We start from the raw sequence: 26,613 nt of genomic DNA, 5'->3' as shown, positions 1-26,613 counted from the left end.
ACACACATACACACACTCAAAAGACTAATAGTTCTGAGGAATGTTCCTAATATGAACATAAACATACATATACAGTCTATACAAAGTTACTCCAAGGAAAGCTTGTAGCTATTACACACAAATGCTTGTTTCCCAGCTCTGTAATCCTCACTGAACTTAGACCAATAAATACAAAAGGACAAATCATTTATCTTAACGGCTCCAAAGCCTCTCATTGAGTCCTCCATCATTCCTAAGCCACCCAAACCCAAATGGCTCGGCCAGATGAACTGAGCTGGCCTGTCGGGGGTTGCAGCCTCCCACACCGAGGGATGAGATGGGGTCCGCACACCCTAGAGGGGTGGCCTCCGGGAGGAAGGCCAGGGCCCACGACCGCAGCACACTTTCAGCCATGAGGAGTGAGGAGAGCCACGTCAAACTAGATGAAAATCTCCCTTTCCTCAGAGTCCCCAAGAAAATGACCAGTAGAAGGGGTGAGGACTGCACACATCTGCGTGCATCCGAATGAATGCAGGAATTTCCTTCCAAACACAGCACAGTCAGGGCCCTGAATTAGAATCTATCTCGACCACATCTGGGCGCGTGCCCTTGGGGAAGTGCAGCCACCCTTTCTGTGCCTGTTTGCACGCCTGTAACGTGGGAGCAATACTGAACTGCCTCACCAGAGATTTTTTTAAGGATTAAAAAGAGAATATGGACACGTAAAGCTCCTAGCACAGCACAGAAGTTAGTGCTCAGCAAAGGTTAGCCTTTATCTTTCCATAGTCAGTAAAGCAAAGTGTTGTCCATGGACATTCAGAATTTTCCAGGAAGCCTGGCTTTTATTTGTATTTTACCTTTGTTAAATGTTTTACTGGCTAAGACGTCTCTTGCAAAAACACTTCACACCTCATCTTACATTTACACATATTAAGGAATTTCAAATAATATAGCTGACCGATTACATCCAATTTCGTTTTGAGGAAAAGGAAACTGGAATTTCTGCCTCACTTGCTACTTCTATTTACAAACACAGCACCACCCGCTGATGTCTCTTGCTTTCACTATTCAGTATGACAGTCCCAAGAGGACGGCCTAATCTGCTAAATATCAGATAGCTATTTAAAACCTTGTAAAATGAAGAAGAACCCTATAAATCTTGTAAAATAAACTGATGGAAAAACAATTTCACAAAGATAAATAATGTCATCAATATCACCATATATTTAGTGTATTTTATACTTTTGCCTAAAAATGATAAGACAAAGGAAAATACACTGAGTGTAGAGTTAAAATTATTCCTGATAAAATGTGTATTTCCTCAAAATACAATGTTTTTTAATGAAAAAAAAAATCACCTTGACAGGAAATATATATATATACTACTTTTTGGTCTGAACAAAATAAGGGAAGTACAGCTAAAAATGAAAGTATTCAAAACCTTGGCATGTCCAGTAAAAGCCTCCCCTGCCCCTTTTTTAAACTCAGGTTATTTATTTTACTTTATAACATGAGTATAAATGGAATCTTATATTGGATAACTACTTTAAGAAAAGCTGGCTTTAAAAGGCCAAGGAAAACTCATCTGTTTTCAGAGAGAAATCAAACATGCTCTGCTTTTTTGTTTTGCCAGCATTTCTGATGAATAAACAGTTCTATGGATTAAAATTACGCAGAAATTTTAAAAAATGTTCGGGTCAAGTGAATTATCTTAGAAGACTGGTTATGTCATTAGCTTGCTTTTGTCATCATGTAATATTGTTTTACCTTTAAAAGCTAGACAGGAAGAAAAAACATGAGAAGACAAATAAATGTACACACTTTTCAGCCACAACGTTTTAAAAATGTTCAAATTACCAGAGGAGAAGGGAGGAGAGGGGCACCTACCTGAACATGGGTTAGCCAGTTTTACAAACACAAGCCCACTTTTCATCTTCTTTGAATCATCCTTCAAATATTCTGGAAAGAAATACATTGTAGAATTAGAAGACTGCTGCTTTGTTGCTCACTTTGCTCTTTCCTTCTTCTCTTTAAATGATTTTTCTTTCTAAAAATCTTAGCTCTGTTCTATTGCTTACAAACTGTGTGATCTTGTACAAATTACCAATTTCTCTGTGAAGGGCAGTGGAATCTAAGGTAGTTTTAATTTACTTCTTGGAGAAGTGACGAGGAGCAGGACTCAGATGGCCGGCTTAAAGCTTGGCTCAACCACCTGACTGCTCTGTCATCTCAGGCAAGATTCCTCATGTCCTGTCTCAGGTGTCACATTCATAAAATGATGATGATGGATGGATACCTGCCTTTCAAAGGATTAAATGAGCTAATCTGTTGACAGTTCTTAACAAATTCAGACAAACAGAAACCCATAATAAATGATAGCTTTTATTACTTTAATTATTTTATTGTTACTATTATTATGAAATAGAACATTTAAAAGATAAATATTTCCCAGAAACTTATGTTTTTTGTCCCTAATTATGATTACCTAACTCATGTTCTCTGCCCATTTTTTTAGTAAGACATTTATATTTACTACCTTATTAGGAGTATTTATACAGTAAGGATATAAACTCAGTTTTTAGTGATTTTTTTAGGGGGCAGGGGAAGGGGCTGCGTGGTGTGGCTTGCAGGATCTGTTCCCTGACCAGGGATTTGACCTGGGCCAGAGCAGCAAAAGTCTCCAATCCTAACCAGTAGGCCACCAGGGAGCTCCCTGTTTTTAATGATTATTTTGCCACTTAGGAGATAAAAAATCTTTGTGTAATCTCATCAATATTTTCCTTCATGGTTATACCTTTTGTGTCATACTTAAAAAGTCCTTCTCTTCCTCAAGACTATCTGAATTGCCTTATTTTCTTCTAATGCTTTTAAATTATATTTAACCTATTTGGAATACATCCCCTATAAAATAAGAGGAGGAAATTTCCAATTTTCACTTTTGCAGTGAGTTGTCTGCTTGTCTCCACATCATCTGCTGAGTGCACACGTGCTAAGTCGCTTCAGTCGTGTCCAACTCTTTGGGACCCTCGTGGACTGTAGCCCACCAGGGCTCCTCTTCCATGGGGTTTTCCAGGCGAGAATACCATAGTAGGTGGCCATGCCCTCCTCCACATCCACTGAATAACCTAAGCTAAATGTTTAAGACACATTTATAAGTCTGTTTGCAGAATGGCAACCCACTCCAGTGTTCTTGCCTGGAGAATCCCAGGGACAGGGGAGCCTGGTGGGCTGCCATCTATGGGGTCGCACAGAGTCGGACACGACTGAAGCGACTTAGCAGCAGCAGCAGCAATAGACACTATACTTTGACCCACGAGTCTGTGGCTGTATTAGCATTAGTATTTCAATATCTTAATTACTGTAGCTTTAAAAGACATTTTAACATCTGCTGAGCTAAATCCTCTCAGTGCTTTCTCTACAATATTTTAATGTCAAAGTTTAAATCACTTAGATGAAAACATAAAAACCGTGACAATTTTATTTATAGCATTTTCACATATTTTCAGTGGTGTATTTAAACCCATTGAAAGAATCTCTCTCCAGAAGGAACCAAGGGACCCTGATTAACAAGGGAGCAATAATCTGCCAAAGAGTAAATCAGAGAACTGTGGGGAAGGAGAGGGACTCACAGTCACGTTTACTCTCTACAGCCCCCTCTTTATTCCACTTCAGATCTTCATGAACTTAAGCACAGCAAACATGTTTAGAAACTAGCTTAGGTAATAAATGGTTTTAATACAACATTTTTCTCAATAGTGACAAATATACAAACAACAACAAAAAACTCCTAATTTTGAGACTTTTACTTGCAACCAAATGGAATAAAAAAAACCCAATTTAACAACCAAAAACAAAAGCGAAAAGGACAAAAATAGGCAAAACAACTATTTTCAATACACTGAGGATGAGGCGATGCAGGAGAGTGGTCTCTGAGAGATGAGAAACAAACGAGGGGAGCCCTGTCGCCCCAGCTTACTGCCATGAGAGGGCTTCCAGGCCACGGTGCAGAATGGGAGATCCCGGCTGGAGCCCGGAGGACTCCCTGAGCTGGAGAGGAGTGGAGAGTTCTCAGGACGCCACGGCTAGAGTTCCCAAGTCAGGAAAGGAGCGAGCTACAAGCAGAGAAAACCCCGGAGACCTGCAAAGGGTACACAGCTCGAACATTTAACAGAGTACTGCTCAGTGCATGCATGGATCTGCCAAAGGGTAGGAGAAAAACCGGCCGAACAGATTAGAGGGAACAGTGCCCCAGATTCACATGGGGTCCTGCCCTGGGCCTATTCCCAGGCAGACTGGAGAACCTTACAATTCAGAAGACACTGGGTACAGCACTCCAAAGGGTCTTGCCTCGGTGGTAAGGGGTCAACAGCCATTGACGGAATGCTGCCAGTCCCACCGAACGAATTCTAAAAGCAGGACCTAAGAGAATCAACTGTTTCAAGTATCTCGACTATGTCCCAGAATGAAGCTTGAGGTTATTTATAGGAATACAAATACATTCATCTGGCAAAAAGGTAAAAGTCACAAAGTCTGGTGTCTAATCAAATATTATTTGGCATTCAAAGAAGTAAAAAATGTGACCCACAATGAGAAAAAAAATAAAGAAATCAGTTACTGAGAGGGGGTACTGATGTTAGATACAGATGTTAGAATGTAGAGATAAAATAATTAAAAACAGTATTTATTCCTCATGTACTAAAAAAGTACAGACATAGAAGATTTTTTTAAGACTCAAGTTGAGATGAAAAATATACCAGATGCAATTAATGGCAGAAGAAAAGGTTAATAAACTTGAAGACACAGCAACAGAAACTATCTAAAATGAAAACACGGGAAAAAAAAGAACTAAAAATAAAATATTAGCAAACTGTGGGACAAGTTCAAGCATCCTAATAATATATGTGCAGTTGGAGCTCCTGAAAGAGAAGAGGGGAGAAACAGAAGAAACTTGGAGAAAGTACGGCAGAATATTTTTGAATTTAATGAAAACTATAAACCTAAACATTCAAGAAATTCAACAAACCCAAAGCACAAGAAACAGGAATAAAACTATGCATCAGAATCAACAGTTCAAAACCAGTAATAAAGAAAACATCTTAAAAGCAGAGAGAAAACAATGACACTATGTACTGAAGCACAAAGTCTAAAATGAGCAAATTTCTTACTGGAAACAATGTAAGGCAGAAGATAATGGAGAAAAGTCTTTAAAGTACGAAAAGAACACATGATGAAACCACAGAAAATACCCTTGAAAAGTGGAGGTGGTCAATAGATTATTTCAGACATACAAAGGCTGGAAAAAATAATCATCAACGGACCCACACAACAAGGAATGCTAAGGGAAGTTCTGCTAGAAGGAATAGGAAACCCCAGGAAAATACGAATCTAAACAAAGGAATGAGGAACACTGGTAATGGTGACTGCAGGGGTAAATAACTTTTTTTATTATTTAAATCTCTTTAAAGATCACTGGCTAAACAAAAATAACAATTTAGGGCAGCAGGGTTTATAAGCTATGCATAAATGAAATATACAACAACAATAGGGAGAAATGAAAACACACCATTGTACGTTTCTTGTACTATATGTGGGGTGGTGTTACATCACTTGAAGGTAGATGTAATCATTTAAATATGTGGACAGTAAACCCAAAAGCGCCAGTAAAAACTACAAAACAAAAAAATGCTATCACTAAAAAGACAACAATGGAGATGAAACAGAATCATAAACAGCACTGAATTCAAAAGAAGGCAGAAAGGGAGTTAAAGCAGCACAAAGAACAGACGAAACGAAAACAAATAGCAAAATGACCGACTCAAACCCAAGCACACCGATAATCACGTTCAAGGTAAATGGGGTGAACATTCCATTGAAAGGGCAGAAACTGTCAGACTAGATAAACAAGTAAGATAAAATTATATGCTCCCTATAAGAAACACATTTTATACAGAGACACATGTTGATTAACAGGAAGAAGAATGAGTATGGTTATCATGCTAAACTAATTAAAGAAGAGATGCAATGGCTCTGTTAATAACAGACAAAAGATATGGCCAGGGATAAAGGAGGCCGTTTCATAATGATGGAAGAAGGATCAGGAGGATACCCAGATGTTCACAGTTACACACAGAGAGAGCTTTAAGATACACAGAGCAAAAACTGATAGAACCGTTTGCCCTACCTCTAATCCTGGGCAACCGCTAATCTGTTCTCCATCTCGAAAATGCTGTCATTTTGAGAATGCTATGTAAACGGAACCATACAGATTCGATTTTAAGAAATCTTTAAGGCTTTCTTTTCTGCAGCTTACAAAAACGTAAAGGATAAGGGTTAGCACTGTTAACGACGTTTCCAGGAGACTACAGCACGTCGTGGTCTCCTCTCCTTCCCCCTCCTGCCTGCTGTTTCTCACTTCCCCAGCTCACATTTCTTCATTCTGTCTTAAGGCAGAGAAAAGGTGACCTCTCTTTTTCAGCAAGACAAACTTTATTTTATTTTGGTATGACAATGAATATTTCAATTTTAACTTGGCAGATTATTATTGATTCTTGTTTCTTTCTGTTTTTCAATTGAAAACTTTGCTTCTAGTGATGCCTGCCAGTTCTCCACCTTTCCCTTTCCCTCCCAGAGCTTAAAATAATCAAACTTTACAAATATCCAAAATCTAAAAAAGATATTTTTAATAACCATTCAAGGGAAGCAGTGTTTCTATTTTTCCCAGGAAGAGCAGTAAGTCCAGAGGATTAGCTATAGCCTAACATGTCAGACTATAAGAACTCTGGAATTACTAAGTACAAATAAATACTGACATTAATGTGTTCTGCTGCAAATGCCAGAGTTCTCTGAAATATGCTTTAAGATATATTAATGTAGATAACAGTGAAATGTCTGTGTAATGGGGGAAAAAGTTATCTTTTCTCATCTAGAGCTAACAAAACAACTTACTGGATGTAATCTTTCAACACAGAATTCCAAGTAAGATGCTATACTCTTTAACTAAAATACAGAATGCATTTCAAAATTCATCTCTCTTGTTCAATTTATTCATTTATTTGTTAATTACTGGTTAGTAAAAAGACCCAGGTCCTGCCCATGGGGAGTGTTTGGATGTCCTATGGAAGAGACATATCTTGAATCAAACAATCACACAAATGTAGACTACAAACGTAACGACTGCCGAGAAGAAGAAATACATGGACTATGAGGTCTTATGACAGGATATAACACAGCTAAGGAGGTCTGCGAAGGAAGGCTTCCTGTGTGTAGCACCGGTTGAGTCCCTTGCTTTGATGCCTAAGAGTTCAAAGGAAGTATATATTCACTTTACCAGTCAGACATTCCGTTGGCTTTGGGGCCAAATCCAGTGTATAGGCAGGTTTTGTTTGATATACACATTAAAAAAAATTGAATTAGGTGCCAATATTTGGAAATCAGTTAATTTTACATCAGATATAATCTCCCTAAATACTTAAAAAAAAAATTATTAGGCAAAGATTTTGCCTTGTACTATCAAAACACCTGGCAACACCAAAGATTTTGTTAAAGGGCAGCTCCCACTGTCTAGTTTCCCTTAGTCCTCCAAGGCATCTGTACACTCACCTCATGGCTGGATGCTTATCAAACGCCATGTCTGTGCTCACTAAACTGCACTATTCTCATTTTCTAGATTTTAGGTACCTACAGCAAAGATCAGATGCTGACTAAATAACCATTTAGTAATAAATATTACCCTCTTATTGAAACCATTCTATTACCAATTTGACTATCCAAGGCACTGAGGATAGAGCCGTGAATGAAACAACCCCGCAGAGAAAAACTGCATTTCAGACGCCCCTTCATCTTCCTGTCTGCGGCTTCTTCACCCGAGTCCCTCAAGCCTCTGCCCTGTGTCTCATAATCCTGTCCTACAGGGCAGGGGGTAGGACTCAGATCTGAGAGGCCCCGTGTCCAGAAGTGCATGGTCAAACACAAATAAAATGCATCCGTTAAATATGAGCCACAAATGCAATTAAAAATTCTCTAGAAGCCACATTAAAAATACATAAAATAAATTTTCAGCAATATATTTAACCCAATGTATCTAAAATATCTTTACTTCAATACATAAAAAATGTGAAATATGTTAGCTGTGGGGATTTTTTATGGATGCCCTTCAACAGACTGAGAAAGTTTCCTATTCCTAATTTTTTGAGTGTTTGTAATCATGAAAAGAGTATTTTCTTGAATATCTTCCCTATGGCTACTGAGATGATTATGTGGTTTGGGGCCTTTTTTTTTTTTTTTTCCTGAAATAGTATATTACATTAAGTGATTTTGGTATGTTGAACCAACCCTATATTCCTAGGACAAATCCTACTTGGTCATGACGCATAATCCTTTTTACACACTCCTGGATTTCATTTGTTACTTTTTGAGAATTTTTGCATCTATGTTCATAAGGGATAGTCTGTAGTTTTCTTATGACATCTTTGTCAGGTTTTGGTATGAGGGTAATATTGGCCTCACAGAGTAAATTGAGAAGTAGTCTCTCTTTATCCATTTTTGGAGAAAACCTTGTAAAGAGTTGGTATTAATTTGTTCAGTGTTTAGGTTTTACCAGTGAAGCACTCTGGGACTGGGTTTTTTTGTATGGAATGGTTTTAATTTACTAATCTCTTTACCTGCTGTGTGTGTATGTGTGTGTGTGTGTAATGTCACTTTAGTCATGTCCAACTTTTGGTGACCTTATGGACCATAGCCCACGAGGCTCCTCTGTCCATGGGATTTTCCAGGCAAGAACACAGGAGTGGGTTGCCATGCCCGCCCCCAGCGGATCTTCCCGACCCAGCGATTACATCGTCTCTCTGCCATGTCTGCATTGGCAGGTGGGTTCTCTACCATTAGCGCCACCTTGGAAGCCCCTTTACCTGCTCCTTGTGCTCAGCCGCTCAGTTGTATCGGACTCTGTGTGACCCCATGGACTGCAGCCCGCCAGGCTCCTCTGTCCATGGGATTCTCCAGGCAAGAACAGTGGAGTGGGTTGCCATTTCTCATTCCAGGGGATCTTCCCAACTCAGGGATGGAACCCACGTCACTTGCATCTTCTGCACTGGCAGGTGATTCTTTACCACTAGTACTAGCTGGGAAGCCCTTTATCGGCTACAGGTTTGTTCAAATTGTCTATTACTTCTTGAGTCCATTTTTGTAGTTAATGCTTTTCTAGGAATTTATCTATTTCATCTAAATTATTTACTTTGTTGGTTGTTCACAGTATTCCCTTATGTTCCTTTTTTTATTTCTATAAGATCAGTAATGGTGCACTGGCTTTCATTCCCGATTTTACTGATACACAGTAATTTTAATTTTCTTTTTCTTGGTCAGTCTAGCTAAAGATTTGCAAAATTTTGCTGGTCTTTTCAAAAGGGCCACTTTTGTTTTCATTGATTTTTTTTGTGTGTGTGTCGTTTTTCTCTAATCTTTATTTCTTCCCCTCTATTACTTTGGCCACCTGATGTGAAGAGCTGACTCATTTGAAAAGACCCTGATGCTGAGAAAGATTGAGGGCAGGAGGAGAAGGGGACGACGGAGGATGGCTGGATGGCATCACCGACTCGATGGACATGAGTCTGAGTGAACTCCGGGAGTTGGTGATGGACAGGGAGGCCTGGCGTGCTGCGATTCATGGGGTCACAAAGAGTCAGACACGACTGAGCGACTGAACTGAACTGATTGCTTGGGTGTCAGTTTGTTCTTCTTTTTCTAGTTTCTTGGGATGAAAGATTAGGTTACTGACTTGAGATCTTTCTTCTTTTTTAATATAGGCATGTACAGCTAAATATTTTGCTCTGAACACTGCTTTACTTGCATTCCTACGTCACTGTGCTTCATTTTCTTTCATTTCAAAGTACTTTCTAGTTTCCTTTGTAATTTCTCCCTTGATTCACTGATTATTTAGAAGCATGCAAACTTAAAATTTCCACATATTTGTGAATCCCCTACATTTTCTTCTATTAATTGCCTATGTTACATCACTATCTTTAGAGAGCACACGTTGTACAATTTCAGTCCTTTGAAATTTATTGAGGTTTGTTTTATGGTCTCGAATATGGTCTGTTCTGGAGAATGTTGTTGAATGAGCATTCTATAGATGTCTCTTAGGTCTTACTGGTTTATAGAGCTGGCCAAGTCTTCTACTTCCTCAATGATCTTCCGCTTAGTTGTTTTGTCCATATTGAAATGGGTGATTGAAATCTCCCACTATTACTGTTCAAATTTCCATATCACCCTTCAATTCTGCCAGTTTTTGGTTCGTGCATTTTGGGGCTTTGTCACTAGGTCATACATTTATAACTGTTATATCTTCCTAATTATCATTATAATGCATCCCTCTTTCTGTCCAATAACAACACTTTAAAGTCTGTATCATCTGATATTAGTACAGCCGCTTCAGTTCTCTGTTGATTACCATTTACATGGTATATCTTTTTTGTCCATTTACTTTCAACCTGTTTGTGTCTTTGACTCTCAAGTGTGTGACCTGTAGAGAGCACACAGTTGGATCACGTTCCTCCCTCTCCACCTTTTTAATAGGAATGTTTAATACATTTACCGCCTGCAAGAGTCTCTGCTGATGGGCAAGGACAGCTGAAGTGGCTATACTAACAGCTTTTCAAAGTCTTTTATGGAGATTTTATTCTCATATCTTCCTTTTAAGTTTTGGGTCAGGTTCTTATTTCCACAACTGCTACTGACCCCTCAGCAGCTGAGTATCAGTTGCCACTGATTGTTTTTGACAAAGGCCCTGAGGACAGGGTTTTCCTGAAGATCAAGTTCTGAGCTCCAGTCAGGTCAACTGACAACAATGAAACAGGGCTTTTCCAGGGAGCTGGACAACAGGTCAAATAGGGACAGTGCTTTCGGAATGGCCTTTTTTTTTTTTTTTTTTGAGGCGCCCCAGCAAGCCCTGCCCATCCAGTAGCTGCAAGCCTGCTGGTTTTCAAGGTTACTGCAGACCTGAGCAAAGAGAGATAGGAGCAGTTCAAGTTGCAACGCCACAAACCCTGCTCAATGAGATTCAGCAGTTTTTCTTGAATAAATACTCCTCAGATTGTTGGAAGCCTTTGGCAAATTTCAAGAGTTCTGAAATAGCTGATTTTGGCCATCTCTGCCAATGTTTTCACTGCTTTTAAGGAGGGATGGATCTACCACCATCAGATTGTGAAGGCTTGGTATGAAAAAACAACTCATATTGCTTCAATGCTTAGTTGATAATTTTGTGTGTGCCTGAAGCACACAAAGTTACTTGTGACTCTAAACTAAAGGTTCTGTCAAAGATACAGAGTTTAAAATTTTTCATTTAAATTAGGAAAATCCTGGGTCATCCCATGGGCTAGTCCCTCACCTATCAAGCTTGAAATCTCCGTTTTTTCCTTTAACTTTTGTGTGTACCTTCAGCACAGCTGAAAGACAGCTAAATTAATTAAGGAAGAAAAAAAATCTGCTTTTAGAATAGTCGGAAAGAATCAGAAAAGTAGAAGGAGTGTAAAGAAGGGTTTTCCTCTATAAACTATTTTTAATTGATATCTATTTCTTTAATCATGTCTTAAGTCAGACAGATCCATAATCTATTCCCAGCTCCTCTTCTTACTCAGCAGTGCAGCCTTGGGCAAGATATTCAATCTCTTGTACCTCACTTATTTCATTTACAAAATGGGCACAATAATTATTTTATAGGTTTTTGTTAGGCTTAACTAAATGTGAAAGTGCCTAGAACATGCAATAAGCACTCAACTAAGAACCGGTTTCCTTGCTCTTAACTCTGTGGAAACATTAAGAGTGTGCTAGAAATATTCAGGTCAAAATATAAAAGTCAAAAATCCAAGCACAGAACTGACCAAAGGGCCTAACAATTAGCTTTCTAAGAGGAGGCTAAATTAGTACCAGTAGAGGAATATCTTAGAGATATTGTGGCTTCAGTTCTAGACCACTGTAATAAAGTGAATATTGCAATTAAGTGAGTCACACAAATTTTTTGGTTTCCCAGTGCACATTAAAGTTATGTCTATTAAGTGTATAATAGCATTATGCCTAAAAAAGTATAATTTAAAAATATTTTATTGCTAAAAAGCTATCATTTGCTCTTTCAGTCATAATCTTTTTGCAATAGTAATATCAAAGATCACTGATCAACATTAACAAATACAACAATAATGAAAAAGTTTGAAATACTCTGCTGCTGCTGCTGCTGCTGCTAAGTCGATTCAGTTGTGTCCGACTCTGTGCGACCCCACAGACGGCAGCCCACCGGGCTCCCCCATCCCTGGGATTCTCCAGGCAAGAACACTGGAGTGGGTTGCCATTTCCTTCTCCAATGCATGAAAGTGAAAGTGAAAGTGAAGTAGCTCAGTCGTGTCCGACTCCCAGCGACCCCATGGACTGCAGCCCACCAGGCTCCCCCATCCATGGGATTTTCCAGACGAGAGCACTGGAGTGGGGCGCCATCGCCTTCTCCTTGAAACACTCTAAGAATTACAAATGTGACACAGAGGCATGAACTGAACAAATGTTGTTGGAAAAATGGTGCTAATAGACTTACCCAAAGCAGAGTTGCCACAAACTGTTAATTAAAAAAGAAAAGAAAAGAAATGCAGTAACTGCAAAGCACAGAAAGCAAAACACAATAAAATTATGCCTGTATAGTCTTCGCCGCTGGTTCAGTGGTAAAGAATCTGTCTGCAAATGCAGGAGACACAGGAGATGCGGGTTCAGTCCCTGGGTGGGGATGATCCCCTGGAGAAGGAAATGGCAATCCACTCCGGTATTTTTGCCTGGAGAACTCCACGGACAGAGGACTACAGTACGTGGGGTCGCAAAAGAGTTGGACACAACTTAGCAACTAAACAACAAAAACATATTCAAGAAACCAGAACGCAAAGAATTTTATGTGCAAAAAATAGGATAACATATATTAAACACTCAGCAGTTTCTGGCACATGCAATGTGCTTGATAAATGTTACATGAATGTGTTGTTTGATTTTTAGAAAAATTTATCAGTAAGAAATGATAAAAGAAACTTTTTAAATTTAATGAGCCAAACTTCATTTATATGGAATATTTACTCATGTGAAACACCTTCTAAAACTATGCTGAGTAAAATAAGACTTCACATTATATTTTTTAAAAAGCAAGCTTTACTCTTTCTTTTTTTGACTGTTTTCTCTTACATAAGAGGTGACATCATAAGCCATGCTGGCTAAAACAGTTTTCACAAAAACAAAAAATTCAGACAAATCAGAAGCAGGTACTGAGTCTTTTGTGCCACTTCAGGTTCAATAATATCTTAAACTTCCCCATTATCTCAAGCCCTGCCACTTAAGTTTCTTATGTCTAACCAATTCCACATAGTTTCCTTATGGTCTCTGTCTTCTCTGTAAAGATCCAATTTTATGTCTCACTGCTGCTGCTAAGTCGCTTCAGTCGTGTCCAACTCTGTGCAACCCCATAGATGGCAGCCCACCAGGCTCCCCCGTCCTTGGGATTCTCCAGGCGAGAATACTGGAGTGGGTTGCCATTTCCTTCTCCAATGCATGAAGATGAAAAGTGAAAGTGAAGTCGCTCAGTCGTGTCCGACTCTTAGCGACCCCATGGACTGCGGCCCACCAGGGTTCTCCATCCATGGGATTTTCCAGGCAAGAGTACTGGAGTGGGGTGCCATTGCCTTCTCCGTTATGTCTCACTGGTCACCATCCACTCTACCAGCAAACCTTCCATCTGTTTACCATCCCGATCTAAAACCCTCAACAAAAAGGGAACTCTGATTACTACTTTCCTGACATGTGAACTTTAAAGAAAACATACAATGACACAGAGACAACTGTGTACAGTAAATGTAAAATAATAGCTCATTTGTATGCAGCATTTATACCAAACAACATCCTTAATAACATGGGCTTCCCTGGTGGCTCAGCAGTAAAGAATCTGCCTGCAATGCAGGAGCTGTAGGAGATGCAATTTCAATCCCTGGGTCAGGAAGATCCCCTGGAGGAGGGCATGGCAACCCACTCCAGTATTCTTGCCTGGAGAATTTCATGGACAGAGGAGCCTGGTGGGCTACAGTCCACAGGGTCACAAAGAATCAGACACGACTGAAGCGACTGAGCACGAAGATATGCATACGCACATATACATATACATAATATACTTCCATGCTGCTACTGCTAAGTCGCTTCAGTCGTGTCCAACTCTGTTCGACCCCATAGACGGCAGCCCACCAGGCTCCACTGTCCCTGGGATTCTCCAGGCAAGAACACCGGAGTGGGTTGCCATTTCCTTCTCCAATGCATGAAAGTGAAAAGTGAAAGTGAAGTCGCTCAGTCGCGTCTGACTCTTAGCAACCCCATGGACTGCAGCCTACCAGGCTCCTCCATCCATGGGATTTTCCAGGCAAGGTACTGAAGTGGGGTGCCATTGCCTTTTACAATACCTCCATGAGGTAGGTACAATTTTAACTTCCAATTTTTTAATGAAAAATTTGACAGAAGTTAAGAAACCTGTACAAAGTCATAGAGCTATTCAGCTATACAGAGAGCCAATATTTAAATCAGGCAACAAAATTTTTAAACTATGATGCTTTAGAGAAACTCTTAATCTGAAGACTCATCCTTCTTAACTCAGGAAATGAGACGGAAGCTCTGAAGCACAATAATTATCTTATTGTGATAATTGGTATAACTGCTCTCCTGTGACACTAACACCTCAAATCCCTATCCTGTCCTTCTTAGAGTCTTCTTGCTGAATCAGCTGCCCTCACTCCAAGCCAGCATGCACCTCACAATGCCAGGGGTGAAGCAAAAGGAAGAGGAAGGAGGGGGAGCTAAGGAAAAGGAGAAAGAGAAAAAGACAGGATCAAAAAATATATAAAAGAAGGATGAGAGAAATCTATCGTGAGATACAAGAAACATCTGGTGATAAAAACAGTTAAGTGAAGTTTGGTAAAAAAAAAAAAAAGAAACTGATCTTCCTATTATAATATCCTATGCACAGCTGTATACAGCCCTGCCTCCAATTATCTATGACATTTAAATGCTTAAAAATTAGTGTACAGCACATAATCAAAAGCACAGACTTAACCATTCAGTAATTTTTAATGAATATGTGTAGATGGTGATTTTAGAGGGTAAGAAAAGAACAGTACATGATAAAACATGTTCATTAGGAAGAAAACAAAAGTTCAATATTTACAAGAGGTAACTGACATTGCTTTAAATAAGTGAAAGCAAATTCAGTAGATAACAGTAAATACAAAATATAAAATAATTCAATGTATCAAATCAAGGTATTTTTCAGTTACATGGTTATGTTCCTCTCTAAATATTTAATCTGTAAATAAAACCATTCAGTAATTTTGAAAGGTTACTTGTAAAGTATTACACAAGCCAAAATGGAACATTATTTTTCATCTGCAGATATTTATCAACTAGTTTTTAAACCTGGCAGCTCTTTCTTATCCCTCTCTTGGTTAAGACAAGCTTCTTCATATCGTTCAAAGACACGAAACAGGGAAAAAGAGAAGAACCACCTTTTTGCCAAGTGTCCTCATGACTTGGAACCCATGGGCATTTGTTCTTGACCCTGTCTGATTTTTGGCACATAGCAGATAAGCACTGAGCAACACACACCCACTGTTACACGGAGAAGAGGGAACAGACATCAAAGCGCCACTCATTTTGTTTTTAGATACCATATCAAGGCTATTCAGGTTTCTTAAGAAGATCCAGCAGGGGAAAAAAAAAAAAAAAGATTATCACTCTCATGCTCATGTAATGCTGTGCTCTAAAATAGGTCTCAGTTCGTTTTCTTTAGACTCCAGCCATCAGAATATACTCAGATCCGCTGGTTCCTTCTGCCTGATAGCCAGAGATATCTCCTTGGGAAGGCTTTGCTAGGACACAAGAATAAGGCACGCAAGACAAATCAGCACAGTTTTCAAGCTACTTGCCCGCTTCCAGGAATGCTAATTTCAGTAATCCTTCCCAAGATGTCAGCACTATTATCAAAGAGATCTGGGTCATTTTCCCTGCTTTGAAGCTCTCTGCTTGCTCAAACACTACAGGAGGCAAACCAGGAAAAGCTGGAGTGGCATGGACTAGGGAAACAATTTCCTAGTAATGGGTTCCTCTAAGAATATCTTTTCATTTTGAAGTTTTGAAAAAAAAAATAAAAGTGCCAAAACCTCCTGAGCCAAGACCATAGGAGATACAATCTCTTTTCTTTCAAGGCTGATCTATCAGTGGCCATGTTTCTAGGAATGGCTTGTGCATTAAAGAAACCAACGCAAAACTCCAGGTTTAGAGCCACTCAAAGCCACAAAGGTCAGCAACATAAGGAGATGGAGCCGAGGCCCTGAAATACGTGGGACGCAGAGAATCCTGGAGAGGTAGAAAGGAGAGACTTGGCTGGGATGTCCAATAACAGCACTGGTTCATGGAAAGGAGGTGAGTCTGGCTCCTGGTCACCACACTGACAACAGAGGGCACTCAGCCTGGCCCTCCCACCGCCCCCATCGGGGAGAGGACCATCAGCTGCAGGCAGAGTGGCCTTGCACAGAGCAGGGGGCCTGGAGGACTTGGGAGAGCTGGCGGTCTCTGCCCCTTAACTCCTACTGAGTGTTGGGCAGATTACTTGACTTTTTGAAGTCTTTAAAATGGGGAAAGCCTCTGTGGACTACTTCCCATGGTTGCTGTGAGGGTCAAATACAATAACATATACCAGTGTGTATTACATCAGTGTAAGAGACGGAAGATAGGGGCCTAGCAGATGAGTTTCCTAAAAATGATATAAACCTTGGCAAAGCAAGGAGAGTTGGATACAACTAAAGTGACTGAGCACGCAGGCACTGCCGTATCTCTATGCCATTCAAAGACCGCCAATTACCAGGACAGGCCAGGTCACGTGTGCTGAGGCTCCTGGCTGGAGCTGGGTCTCACTGCTGAGTGAAGGCAGGGGCTGGCTCTTGGGCCATCCGCCCTGCACTTTTTCCTTCTTCCAGACAAAGGGGACACCCTCAGCACCCTCTGTGGTCCTCCTCTCCCACCTGCGCTGCTCGTGGAGCTCACAGCTCCTCAGGTACAACTCACAGCGGGTGGAGGCTGGGTTACAAGCAGTCACAGGGAACCGGTCACAAGGCTGTCTTGAAGACAGACAGCTAAGAGAAGGGGGCAGCTTCTGCCAGCCGACACCAGGAGGTTTGAGGCCTGGGTGCAGGGTGCGTGCAGCCTGTTTCATACAGACTGGAGGAAGTTGGTTTAAGAAGACGAAGTGAACGCTGAGAGAGGCAGACAGCCTGGACCTCCGGGTGCTGGGACGCCCTACTCCCGAGGTCTCAGAGCTCTCCACCACCCCGCCTCACACAGCCGGCCCTTGCCAAGCACACGTGGCCCTGCTAAGGAAGTCCTGAAGAAGCGTAAGTCAGGTTTTCTAACACACCATCAGGATGCGTTGGTCCCACACTAAAGAAAGAGTAATTTCCAGACTAAGGTAGACCCATGGTCCATTCAAACAAGCATCCTACTTATGGCAAACACACCAGGGTCGTTTGCAGGAAACCACACTTGTCTTCAAAAATTCAAGCTCAAATGAAGTCTTTAAAATGGAAGTCTTTGAAGTCTTGCAAAACATCCTAGCCTGGCCATATGTTCACTACGGGTCTATGAATTTATCTTCACCCTTCTGGCATCTGACTGAATTTTCTGTCTTTGTCCACTCGTAAAGATAATCCATTCCTAATATGTACTGCCTACTCTGCAAAGGGACAATTCTTATTTGGTTGATTTCTTACAGTATAAATAAACTCGTCATAAGCCTCTTCAATGCTCAAAGTATGACCTACAGATTCTCTTCGTCAGCTTATTCATGTCACTGAGTTTCTTTCTTTCTCAAAAAAAAAGGAGAAAAAAATTTGGCCCCCTAGAAGATGCCGTGGAGAAGAGAATGGCAACCCACTTCAGTATTCTTGCCTGGAGAATCCCATGGACAGAGGAGCCTGGCAGGCTACAGTCCATAGAGTCGCAAAGAGTCGGACATGACTGAAGTGACTCAGCACACACACAGCTCTGCATTAAATCAGTCTAGCCATCTTTCCCTAATGCTATGGAGAAGTATCGTACACAGAGCCACAGAGTACTCTTGTGTAACCTCAATGTCCCTGAGTGTTTTAGTCACTGTTCTAGCAAATAAGAGTAAACAGTGAAAGAAAAGCAGGAATAGAAAAATGAGGGGAAAAAAATACTACTGGGATTTATTCTGACACCAACAACACAAAAAGGTTAGAAAAAATATTCCTAAAATTGTTATTTTTGAGTGGCTGGATGATGGACAAATCCCTTTTTACTGTATATTTTTCTGCATTAGTAAAATTTCTACACTGGCTATGTACCGTCCTAACTTAAAAAATGTTATTGGAAAAAAAAACACTGGAGAACAATGTGGTTAAATAAAGAGTTAAATGGTCAAAACCGAGGTTAAATGAGCAGCTGGAGACGGCAGAGAGCCCTGTCAAAAGCTTCGGGGACATCAGGCCTTCACAGGGGGATCGACTCTGGCTGGAGAGCCTTCAGTGGCCCGGATCCTTGCAGGCTCAGGAGGCAGAAAACGGGCTCAGAGTGGGTCAGAGCCTTTCACCAGAGGGCTCACTCCACTTCAGCAAACAGTCACACCTAGAACAGAAAGGTCCTTCCTTTTAAAGGTATTTTAAAGGTTCATATAAAGGACCTCAGAACAAAAAAGGCTGGAAGGGTGTGGTGGCATATGTGCTTTCAGAGGCGAGCCTACCACTGAGGAACTAATGGGGCCACCGGGGAGAAAGTGCCCGGATCCTCCCCAGCTACAGGCACACACTGGGCACCCAACACATACTCATATATAAATGACAACGAACTGAGCAACCACGATGAAAACGTGCAGGTGGTGGGAGAGGCCCAGAAGGCAGGCTTCCTGCAGGAGGTGACACCTGCGCTGGGTTAAAGAGATAAGATTTCTTCAACGTTTCTTTGCTAAGCAAAGCATGTGAAAAAGAGTGTGTAGGGGTCCAGGCAGGCACAAATCATGGGCACTCAAAGAAAGAGAAGCTGTGTAACCCCAAAAGAGTGTTAAGTATTTCACTGAGGAATCCAATAAACACATAGTAAGAGTAAATAGGGAAATCAAGGCAGAGATAGAAAAAAGAACACTGGAATTCATTTTGTGATACATACAAATGGCTTAGCTTCAGGGAAGACAAAGGTGAACCAAGCCTTGAATAAAGGGTAGAATTTGGATGGAAGTAGAAAGGGAAGAAAAAGGACAGTATGAGCAAAGACAAAGGCTGTGGGGAGAAATAGAATGAAAGACCTTTGTTCTTTCAGCAAATGTTCATTGCATGCCTCCTCTGTCCCAGGTCTGTATCCCAGCTTGGGGTGCAAGAGGGAACTGACATTTAATTCAAGTCAACAGACAACAACCCCGTGAGACCAGTACTATTCTCCCCACTGCAGAGATGAGGAAATGGAGGCTTTACAACGAGCAGTTTTTCCAAGGACACAGAGCTCATAAATAGTGTACATCTACTTTTAGCTGTGTTTTTATTATAGCCAGGCTTTTGAGAACGTTGATGAGCTGTTTGTTTCTGAAAACATCATGGTTAATGCTCAGAGCATAGGGGGGAACCAAGCAGTCCCTATTCTGCTATTCAAGTGAAAAAAAAAATCATGAGCATGTCTTACTTTCCTTTTATGAATTCTTTTCTGCCCTGGAGGATAAATATGTGGGAGTCTTGAGTCCTGACTTACAAACATCCAAGGCCTTTTGGAACAATTGTTGCAGGACCGGATCAAGCTCTGGAAACTGCTGGATTATACTGACTGGCAACTGATTGAGTCCATTCACTCCAGAACGTGCTCAGAGAGCAAGGGGAGCATGTTCAGTGAGCGGTCATCTGAGAAAGGTCAGCCGGGTTAACTCCAAAAACGTTTCATAAAGTCAAAACCAGATTGAGGATTTGTGTGGAAAATGTTAAACACACCCTGCTGGAAAACTCAGAGACTCCCTCACGGCCATCGGCCTTACTAGTCAGTAAATGACACATCTTCCAGGAACCTGAGCTGAATGATTCGAAGTTGTCGAAAGTCAGCACGTGAACCCGCCAGGTTCCCTGTCTCTGGCCAACTTAACACAGGTTACCCCCAGGTGATCAAGCTCTTCTGGAAGTAGAGAAGCTTTCAGCCCACAAGGTGCAATTCTAAGCACAGACATACATACATGCAAATGGTGTTGACAAAGAACAAAATAAACTGCTTACATTGTTCCGAGGCTAACCATATGCCTTTAGGTAAAAAGAGGAAAAAACTTTTTTTTTTTTTTAGGGTCATTGAAAAGTCATTTGGGTCTACAGTAATTCTTTCTTTGCCACATTAAACTTCTACTTTTCAAACAAGAGGTGTTTCTTGTGGGCCTATTAAAAAAAAGCTATGAGTCTCTAATCAAACGTAAGATTAATATAAATTTTCTTCATTATTATTATAGGAAATTCGTTTTTCCTTTTTAATTTCTTTTTTAATCCATTAATTAGAATATAGCTCTAAAGCTTGCAGTCATACAAATCTATTTTTGTGTTCCTTCTGGAGAGATGAATCTGATATTACTATGTGTGATTAACGTGGCGCCTCACAAGCAAGGGTCGTTTCTGTGCTTGGAATGTCTAAGGCAGGCAGGCCTGGAATAATCTCCCAGACAGCACTCCGTCATCTACCCTCCAAAAGCTGGCATTGCTGATGCGATCTGTGGGGGAAAAATACCAAATACCTAAAATACTTTAAAACCTGTATTTCCATAAAGTAAAGGGAAATAACTTTATTGCAAAATTTGTCTACAGCTGAAGATGTTATCTAAGGTCCAGTTTGACCTGAAAGTGAAAGTGTTAGTCGCTCAGTCACGTCTGACTCTTTATAACCCCATGGACTGTAGCCTGCCAGGCTCCTCTGTCCATAGGATTTTCCAGGGAAGAATACTGGAGTGGGTTGCCATTCCATTCTCCAGGGGATCTTCCTGGCTCAAAGATCAAACCCAGGTCTCCCACATTATAGGCAGATTCTTCACCATCTGAACTACCAGGGAAGCCCTAGTTTGACCTGGAAACTCTCCAATCAGGCAGCGGCTGACTAAGGCATGATTTCAGCGTAATCTCTGAGATCCCTGAGATCATTTCTGTACTTTCTTTTCCCCTCATGTAACGTTAGGGTTTCCCAACCCTTTCATGTTTCCTTGGGGATGGCTAAGTAACAGAGTTTATCCACAGGAGCAGTCCACCCAGTCCTTTCTCCTGCATTCACTGAATCCATTCCTGCTGGCATCCAATCCAACTTATTAGGACCGACAAGCATACAAAACTTGGACTAGAGAAAAATATTAAAAATATAACTTAAAACATTTACTTTTAGGGCAGCAAAGAGAGATGGAAACTTCTACCTTATTCCAAAAAGTAGAGATGTTCACGGTCTCTTATAGCAACTAAAAGTGGAAACCAGCTAGTGTTCCAGGCCGTGTGGGAGAAATGTTGAAGACCAACCCAAACTGCAAGAAACGCTTACCCTGCTGAAACAGGAGGCCGTTCTGTCACCACTGACCTATAAAAATCAAGGCCCCACATCTGACTACCTCACAAGTATCCCTTCCAAGTTTCAGCTCTTGTTTTTCTGGGATACTGGACTTCTCAGACAAACTGAAAACTAGCAGCAGAGAGACCTAACTAGTACTTTTTAATATGTCCTTTACTGTATCCTTTCAGATATAAGGATATCTTACAGCCATATGGCAGGGTATGGGCTTCCCCGCTGACTCAGCGGTAAAGAATCCACCTGCAATGCAGGAGATGCGGTAGGAGCCATGGGTTTGATCCCTGGGTCAGGAAGGTCCCCTGGAGAAGGGAAAGGCAACCCCCTCCAGTATTCTTGCCTGGAAAACCCTATGGACAGAGGAGCCTGGCAGGCTACAGTCCGTGGGGGTCACAGAGTCGAATGTGACTTAGCGACCAACCAACCAACAGTGGTAGGTATGGTTCTCCTCTGCTCAAATGCATAACTTACTGGGGCGGACTTTCCATCTACTGGAGAAAAACAAGAAGTCTGTGAAGACTCATAACCTGTACTTACACGTACTCCCGTGACTGAGGAAATTCTGACTCACCATAAAGATAAAGACAGCTAAACCTGAGGCTGGCTGTGTCTATCTCCCAATCCACTCCCTAGGGCTGGCCTCCTACAGTGGTTCCTAGTGGAACCTCTGACCAGCAGCATTGGCATCACTGGGTAACTTGTTAGAAATGCGCATTCTGCCCCCAGACCTACTGAGTCCGAGACTCTCCAGGGTTCAGTCCCCCAGGTGACTGATGCCCCCAAGTTTGAGAAGCACAGTTGCACAGAGGTAACAATCACACCACCAGCATCTGTAACTCCCAGAGCCTACAGGTGGCAGTAAAGGCCAGTTAGAAGAATTACAGGCACTAGAAGATCAAGTTCTAAGTGTTACAGAGCCAGCCTGCCTGACCACACTGTTCAACAGTTTCTTAACAGCTGGCTCAGCCTCCTCCAATGAGTTTGAAGGTCACAGTAAGTCCCAGCTTTGAACAGGAACTGGACTGAAATTCTTGTGGTCCGAAAGCAGACATATTGAACCTATGAATTTCAGGGATGCAATCAATATTTAATTATCTTAAAGATTTTAATACTATGAGGATACAAACATATTTAAGAATGAAAATGTCAATACTTATTAAATAGAACAAGAAACTCAAATTATTCTCAGCAATTATGTATATCTGAATTATTTTTATGCACTCTGAATGATTAGAGTTCCCACCATTAAAATCTCATTGAGATAACATGTTAACAGTGAGAAGAGAAATTTTCTACTGTAAAGCATGTATCAGGCATCCCTTTACTATTTACTAGACTCTATGAAAACCCTGAATTTTGCATTAATTTGCCTTACACAAACTACAAACCTCCAGTGAGGGTGTGGAGCAACGGGAACTCTCATACAGTTGGGGGAATAAATCGGTACAATCACTTTGGAAAACTGTTGAGCAATGTCTACCAAAGCTAAATACACAATATCCAGGGCCAGCAATTCCACTCCTGGGTTTGCACCACAGAGAAGTGACCACATCCAGCTACTTAAAGCCTCATAAACGTGTTTGTAGAAGTCTAACTCGTAATACGGAGCAGGCAATGGCAACCCACTCCAGTGTTCTTGTCTGGAGAATCCCAGGGACGGAGGAGCCCGGTAGGCTGCAGTCCATGGGGTCGCAAAGAGTCGGACACGACTGAGCAACTTCACTTTCACTTCTCACTTTCATGCATTGGAGAGGGAAATGGCAACTCACTCCAGTGTTCTTGCCTGGAGAATCCCAGGGATGGAGGAGCCTGGTGGGCTGCCGTCTCTGGGGTCGCACAGAGTCAGACACGACTTAAGTGACTTAGCAGCAGCAGCAGCAACTCGTAATAGTTATAACCAGGAAAAAATAATTTGAATATCCATTCTCAGCAGTAATATGACTATGCATACAATAAAATAGACACAGCGAGGAAAACACGAATGAACCAACAAACCTGACCACAGCTACAGACTACGGATGAGCCTCACAGATGTAACGCTGAGTAAAAGATGCAAGGGATTAAGAATCACATGCTTGACCAAACAGGCAGAACAAATATCTGGTGACAGAGGTCAGCATGGAGGTTACTGAGGTCATCTAGAACAAGCAAGAGGAGCTCACAGGGTAAGATCTAGGTCTTGATATGTGGAATGGTGACAGGGGTGTATACATATGAAAAGCTCACTGACTTGCACACTTAAACGTTTTGCACTTTACTATATGTATATGGGCTTCCCAGGTGGCTCAGCAGTAAAGAATCTGCCTGCCAGTGCAGGAGAGGCAGGTATGATCTGGGTCTGGGTCAGGAAGATCCCTTAGAGGAGGAAATGGCAACCCACTCCAGTATTTTTGTCTGGGAAATCCCATGGACAGAGGAGCCTGGCCAGCTACAGTTCATGGGTTCACAAAGAGTCGGACCGGCCATGACCAAGTGATTAAACAACAATATATATGTTATATTAATTTATAAAGGGACAACAATATGTATGTTATACTTCTTTACAAAGAGAAGAAAAGTTAAACACACACACAAAATACCCTTGACAGATTATCCTGTAATAATTTTCAATATCCATCATAAAAATCTTCCCTGATGGCTCAGAGGGTAAAGAATCGGCCTCCAATGTAGGAGACATAAGAGATTCAGGTTTCATCCCTGGTCAGGAAGATTCCCTGGAGAAGGAAATGATTACCCACTCTAGTATTCTTGTCTGGAAAACGCCATGGACAGAGGAGCCTAGCGGGCTATAGTCCAAGGGATCACAGAGTCGGGCACGACTGAGCAACTAAGCACACATGAAAATCCAAATTACTGGGCAACTACACCTGACATCAGAGTCTCATTTACTGCAAAAATACTGCATTTGCTGAGCTACATCTCAAAATTAGATACAGAGAACAATGGGCTTTCCGATAGTCAATTATGCCATCAAATCAATGTATCCTCCTATGAAAAGGCCAAAACTTTCTGGCTTGCACTCCCTGGTCCCAAACTCCATTTATTCTGCCACTTCATGCCATCATAGGTGCCAACTGATGTCCACCATCCCTAGCCCCTGCAGGCCTGGATGTGGTCACCATCCTGGAGAGGCTGACAAGGCTGGCTCCAATCCTTAGCTACCTGCCTGAATCCCCCGCCACCATGCAGCCTCACAAATCAAGGCATGTCCCAGTGCAGGATAAGTGTTAAGACAGTACCGCCTTCAGGTCAATGCGGACCTATTGGATTCTAGGTTCCCATCTAGTAAGGCTCAGACGCTAAGCCAACTGTCGACTAGGAGATACCAAATTACACCCCAAGAGCAGACACCTCCAGGCCTCGCGGCTGGCCCCCAGGTCCTGAACCCGCGCCGCCCTCCCCAAGCCTGCGCCGCTCCCTCCATGCCACCCGACCCACAAAGAACCCGAACCGGGGAAATCAACTCGGTCTGCTTTTGCGCTTCCGGCTCAGGTTTAAAAAAAAAAAAAAAAAGCTCAACCGAGGGCACTGTGACCAAGAGGAGGAACCATGTATTCCGGGCGACACTCGGGTCCCCCACGCGCGGCCGCGGGGGCAGGGCCAGGGTCGGCGGCCCCTATACTCGGCGCTGACTCGGCAACAGTCAGGACTCGCCCGCGCGCGAGGGACCGCGGGCCAGAGGGGGCGCGCCCTGTCGCCGAGAACCCGCCTAGCGCGCTCTCGGGCGGGGCCGCCCAGGGCAGGAGCCCGGGCCGCGCGCGCGCGCGCGCCGCCGCCGCCCCAGGGCCGGCGTGGTTACCTGGGAGCAGGAACACGTGCTGCCAGACGCGAGCCCCGTCCCCGCCGTCCGCGCCGCGCGCCATGCCGCTCGTCCGCTCCCGGCCGCCGTGGGCCTCAGCCCTCGGAGCGCGGGCTCGGCGAAAGGCGGGTGGCAAATGGCGGGAGAAGAGTCGATTCCGGGAATGCGGCGGGGCCTGGGGCGCGGGGCCGGCCAGGCGTACGTGGTTTCGTTTCTGGAGTCCGCCAGCGGCCCCGATTTCAGAGTTTAAATTGAGCGCCGGGCCCAGGCTGCCGGCCCCCTGGCTCGTCGCCCGCCGGCGGGGAAGGGTCGCTGCCTCTCCCCCCTCCGCGGCTCGGCCAATGGTAGCTGCTCACCCGCGGCGCCCAGTGACGCGGCCCGGGGGCGGGGTCGCCTGGGCCCCGAGGCTCCGGGTCCGCGCTCCCAGTGGCCTTCCGCGCGTGCGGCGGGGCGCAGCCCTGGGGAGATCGCGGGGAGGCCGGGTCCCTGGGCCGTGGGGCACCGGGAGGCTTGACGCTCGCCGCCCCAGTAGGCTGGCGGACGCGCGCACACCTTGCAGCGCGCAAAGCCTGGCGCAAATCCGTTCTGAGGACAAGAACCGTCACACCCGAATCCTCCTGCCGCTGTTTCCCGTCAACGTTTCTGGATAGCGCTTGCATCTGCGTTGGAATTAATGCCAGAATCTGGTGTGCTTTGTGATTCATGACAAAATGCATGCAAAGCAGACCTCAAATTGTGGTTAGTCCTCATTACTCCAAAGAGGGGCACAGTTTGAGGCCCAAAATGTACATTTGTTGTTTTGGAAGACGTTGATTTGTAACGAGTTAAAGTCAAGATTTTTAAAAAGCGATGTTTACAAAGTCAGAGTCATGATATTTACGTATTTAAACTTCTCAAAAATAAAATTTTAATCGTACACGGTTTTAGAAAAGGTACCAAGTGTGTATCTCATACTTAAGAATAAGTTTGACACCCTGCTTCCCCAGATCCCCAATCCCCCTCCGCCGGGGTAATTACTGTTATCAGTCTCTTATCTGCTCTTCCAGAATTTTTCCATTCACAAACAAGTTCCTGTGTCTTACTCTTTGCACAAATGAAAGAGTACTATGCATAGCTCTTAAGGCATTTAACGTTTTTTGTTTAATCTTGAAGACAGTTAAATGCTGCAGCACTAGATCATCTCGGCCTTCTGAAAAGATTCTCTGTTTCTA

The 26,613-nt window shown here is 42.6% G+C and overlaps 1 protein-coding gene across 6 annotated transcripts in view; it reads right to left on the bottom strand.

The window, feature by feature from the left end:
• Positions 1-25,733, bottom strand: part of RNASEH2B (ribonuclease H2 subunit B) — a 75,222-nt gene extending 49,489 nt beyond the window's left edge. For 2 of the 6 annotated variants that reach the window (XM_061434667.1, XM_061434662.1), the window contains exons 1-2: positions 25,403-25,733; positions 1,867-1,938 (exon numbers count right to left, since the gene is read on the bottom strand). In XM_061434667.1, coding sequence (XP_061290651.1) covers positions 1,867-1,938; positions 25,403-25,466 — 136 coding nt within the window. In that variant the 5' untranslated portion in view covers positions 25,467-25,733. Of the gene's footprint in view, positions 1-1,866; positions 1,939-2,083; positions 2,276-3,955; positions 4,118-6,160; positions 6,364-25,402 lie in introns of those variants that run through there. The other 4 variants (XM_061434663.1, XM_061434666.1, XM_061434665.1 and 1 more) reach the window with 4 other exon arrangements.
• Positions 25,734-26,613: the final 880 nt, after the last annotated feature.

The sequence above is a fragment of the Bos javanicus genome, chromosome 12 (genome assembly GCF_032452875.1).
Source record: "Bos javanicus breed banteng chromosome 12, ARS-OSU_banteng_1.0, whole genome shotgun sequence".
Lineage (NCBI taxonomy): Eukaryota > Metazoa > Chordata > Mammalia > Artiodactyla > Bovidae > Bos > Bos javanicus.
Note: the sequence above shows the minus strand (reverse complement) of the source record. Positions and strands in the feature narration are given on the sequence as shown.